The 4,450-nt window shown below is 35.8% G+C and overlaps 1 protein-coding gene across 3 annotated transcripts in view; it reads right to left on the bottom strand.

The window, feature by feature from the left end:
- Positions 1–796: 796 nt before the first annotated feature.
- Positions 797–4,450, bottom strand: part of PIP4P2 (phosphatidylinositol-4,5-bisphosphate 4-phosphatase 2) — a 32,649-nt gene continuing 28,995 nt past the window's right edge. For 2 of the 3 annotated variants that reach the window (XM_083747935.1, XM_083747934.1), the window contains exons 6-7: positions 4,354–4,444; positions 797–2,312 (exon numbers count right to left, since the gene is read on the bottom strand). In XM_083747935.1, coding sequence (XP_083604061.1) covers positions 2,169–2,312; positions 4,354–4,444 — 235 coding nt within the window. In that variant the 3' untranslated portion in view covers positions 797–2,168. Of the gene's footprint in view, positions 2,313–2,417; positions 2,505–4,353; positions 4,445–4,450 lie in introns of all 3 variants that reach the window. The other variant, XM_083747936.1, reaches the window with a different exon arrangement.

The raw sequence follows: 4,450 nt of genomic DNA, 5'->3' as shown, positions 1-4,450 counted from the left end.
TGAAACCTCCTTTTAGAATGTCCTTTTCCTTAACATCCTCAAGTTCCTTTCAGTTGTTATTCTGGTCACAATAAACAAATTTTTGGTGATGTTATTTCTTTGTATATTTGGTCAAAACAAAGCATTGTTATTATTTTTAAAATTTGTTTCAAGAAACTTGATGTGTTGATTTTAAATCCTATGACATCTAGACCCACTTAGTGTGTAGTATTATTTTTAAAAGATCAAAAATAGAAATGCAACAGCACTCTCTCCAGGAATAATACATATAAAGCAAAACTTTTAAAAAATGTCACTGAAAGACCTGGGTAAATGAAAAAGACCTTCAACTGCTCCCAGAAAAAATCCTCAGCACATAGTAGCCATATTTTGTAGTACCTGAAGTTTCTGTGCAGCCTTCACGGAAAGCAGCATATACAGTGCACTAGAGTAGTGGGCTCTTATAAGAGCATTGTTTCATCAAGACACACCTATTACCATTTCCTGTATAAAATACACATGTATGAACTAAAATGTTGCAGTGAAAAAGACTTGCTTGTGGTTAAGTGGCAATCATAACTAAACTAACCTAGGAGTAAGCCCCATTGAATTGAATGTGATTTACTTCCGAGGGCCTGCATTGGTGATTAATGGGTTAAACTATCCTGCCTCATGGGATTAGTCACTGTAAGGGATGGAAGAAGGATTACCCCCTCTTGTTCTTCACAGTCTTTCCTATGAATCCCAAATCACTGCTACTGGCTTACAAGTTCAGTGAACCCACCACAGAGGTTCCCCAATGAGAATCCAAAAATAATAGATTTGAATAATAATCTTTATTAGTGTATTTTAAAAGGTACATGGTAATCCTGAGCTACTGCTTTTGTACATTTAACATTATACAAAGACTTTCATTTACAGTTTGAAGGATACATTTATTGTGCTCCAAATCCTCACCCAAGCATCACTTTGCCCCCAAACAGGAATATAGATCACTGAAAATATTATGCACAACCCTGGAACATTCACGTTTATCTAACCTCAACTCCCATTATCTAAGGACTACTGTAATCTAAAGGGCTCAGGGTATTCCTTCAGAATTTTAAAAAACACTTTGTGTAAAACTTCATAGATGGGCAGTGCAATAACTGGTCCCCATAATTTATTTGTGACCTCAAGAAAATCATCTTTAGTTGTTTAACTAGTTTTCAGTGTTATACTAACCAGCTATACATCTATGGAATGATCAGAGTAACTGTTTACTCTATTTCATTTCCTATTAGTTAGTGTAAAGCTATATTTCCCTTTGCAGTGACTGGAAAATTATTTTCCTATTATGGAAAATAAACCACAATCCAAGCAAACTGAGAGGTAACCCAACATCACCCTATAGTCATCTAAATTTATAAAACAAGTCATATCAAATGCTTCCCTTACTTAGACCCTGTAAAGGAACTCATACAAATTGCTAGCAATTAAGTTCCATTAATCCAATCATGGCTTTGCCTGTAAAAAGATAAAAAATATTAAGTGCCAGGGTCCTTGAAAGAAAGAAATAAAAAAAATTATCCAAGCTGAATTTTAATTGTGTTTAAATTAACGTTTTTCTTAAGATGGACTACCAAAATATTACACCTTGACTTGGAAATTTGAAAGCATACTGTGTTTACAAATGGTGACACCCTAGCAAAAGCTCCATTCTTCAAAATGATGCACACTTAGTAAGATCACTTTGTTCTTAAGTAGAAGTTACAGTAAGCAGTTAAAGCAAAATGCTTATTGCTTAAAATTTTAAAGCAGGCTGCTTTGATACAGTTTGTAAGTGTACATACAAATGTGAAGCAATTGTAGAAACTCAAACACCTTGCTTTTACATACTCATCTCAAATGGCACAGACTGTTTAATATAGTAAAAGAATACTGTAGTTGGAATTAAATTCAACAGTACTTTTAAGACAGATGTATGATAGTGTAAACAAAGCTTTAGTATTTAGAGGTTGGGAATCTAGCAGCAAAACAAATTATTTGCATATAATGTAGTGCAATGAACATTTGTTCTTAAAGGATCCCCAGCCTTATAACTATCTGTAACAGAAAGGAAATATTAAAAGGAAAAATATTTAAGTTACTCAGTTCATATTATCAGACCCTCTAGAAATCTCCATTTTCTATAAGAAAGCATAAGGAGTCTATGCAAAACTGTGTTCTGGATAACTGACTTTTATGGCTCCCCAGTAGCAGGCTCGAATTAGGCAGACCAAGCCTAAGAGGTAAGCAATAGCCCAAGAAACATAAGTGGCATGAAAGTTTCTGGCAAAATCTTGCGTACCAACCTGTTAAAAATAAAAAGAACACCAATTAATAAGTATCATTTAAATCTTTAAGGTGAAGCATTAACAATTGGTATAAAATTAATACTTAAAGGAAAAAATAACAACCTTATAGGTTTCTGAAGCAATTGCAGTCTGTTCTGAGTTAACTTATTTGGGACACAGATAGCCTTTTCCTATTAGCACATCAGAAATCTATTGCCATAGAGAGAAGTTATTTTGCATTTCATACTCAGTAAGTTATCAGGATTTTTTTTTAGTTTTTACCCAAAAGAACATGCTGTTTTCCAAAAGACACAGAACACCAATTGCATTCTAAACAATGGAAGTACTGTATAGGGTATAGGAATGGTCAAACTTACTGAGATGTCCATAATAATTACACCATAAACAATTATACAAGTTTGCTGGAGGCATACTTGCCATCATATTTAGTGTAACAATAAATACAACCCTGATCACCACAAATTTTGTATTTTAATGGTGAAATAAAATAATAAATTGGACATTTAGAGTTACCATTTTAAAGCTATATTTTACAACTTACATTTATTGTCTTGGAATATACTTGCTCTTCTTAAAAAAGAAAAACTTTGCTATTCCTGCTACAGTTCTTGCCTCAAAGCCTTGCCTTTAACAGAGCTTTGCAATATAGCAATTACCCCCTCCTGCTGCTGTCTTCAATGGGTTAAATGCCATTTATAAAATATATAGGTAAAAGGTAAAAGACCCCTGGACTGTTGAGTTCAGTCAAAGACAGCTACGGGATGTGGTGCTCATCTCACTTCAGGCCGAGGAAGCATATTTGCATGCATAGTAGACAATGTGGGGAACCACCTCTTGGGTCAATATATTTTTCTTATGTAACTTGGTTCGTTTGGGAACAGTGCACTATAAAGTTACCATAAAATCTTTCGGGGGACGTTGCCCTTTCACAGTTAGGTCACAGCTTCCCAGGAGTAAAGAAGTACTTCCATGCACATCTGCAGTCCAATCTTGCATATGCTTGTTTTCTAAGTTCAGACGGACATGCTCCTAAGTTAAGTGCGTATAAAACTCCACCCTACATCAGTGCAGCAAGTTCCTACTACAGTTCCAAGTATCATGGGAGAATTCATGCAACAAGGCACAAATAAGATGAAAATGGACATAACTGTAACTCTATAGCTATTGATCCTTTTCGTGATCAGAATAGAATTTAAGTAAGCCAGGAACCACATTTTTTTTGCATTCAACACACTAGCTGCACTTTCTTTGTTTAGATTGACATCACCAAGGGCATGAGCATCTGTATGTACAAATCACAGCAGAAGTTATCTAAACAAAAGAAAAGTTATTTTAAATCTCCAGTGACTACATATGTTGAAAGCTATTCAGTATCTCCCTCCTGGCAACGTGGGCAAGGAAAGGGATACCCATCTGGACAGACTGAGGATAGAGATAGCCCCAAACTACATATAATAGTGATAAAGCCAGGTATTTGAGCATAGATCCACCATCACCACATGTTCCTTGAGCTGTGTGTGGAATGTACAAGACAAAATCCTTGCCCCTGCTATCTTTTCCCCCAACTCTGCTCCAATACCCTTTGACACTTTAAATTGGGGTGAGTACCTCAATCTGCAGAACTGACACGGAGGGGCAGTGGGCTTTGTTGAGCTGTTCAGCTGACATGCAGTAAAGTTACCCATCCCTGCTTTAAACCACAACACAGGATCCAATTTAAATCTGACTGGGGAATACCACTAGGGAAAAACATGGGTCAGCTGTTGCAGTATGTAGTTTGGGCCACACTAGGGGCCTTTCCCAATGACAGAAAAGTTTTCCATTTTTATTCTGAGATTATTTTGCAGCATTATGATGCCATGCATGATAATATGAAATGTAGGAATGAGGCTTATAAAATACATTTTGATACACACCAGCTTATGAATTCCTTTAGGACACATAAGCAAAGAGTCCCAATTTTTTGCACCACTACAACAATACCACTAGCTCTGTTCAACTGCAGGATACCATTACTGATTTAATTTAGATTACTCACAGTTAATCCAACTCCAATGAAGATAAATATCATTCCAATTGTAATATATGCACAACACCGTCTTCGTGGAAGTGCACATCCAACAGAAGAACTGCAA

Source organism: Podarcis gaigeae (genome assembly GCF_964106915.1).
Source record: "Podarcis gaigeae genome assembly, chromosome: 7".
In the NCBI taxonomy this organism is placed as follows: Eukaryota; Metazoa; Chordata; class Lepidosauria; order Squamata; family Lacertidae; genus Podarcis; species Podarcis gaigeae.
The sequence above is the reverse complement of the archived record's forward strand: the minus strand, read 5'-3'. Positions and strand labels throughout refer to the sequence as shown.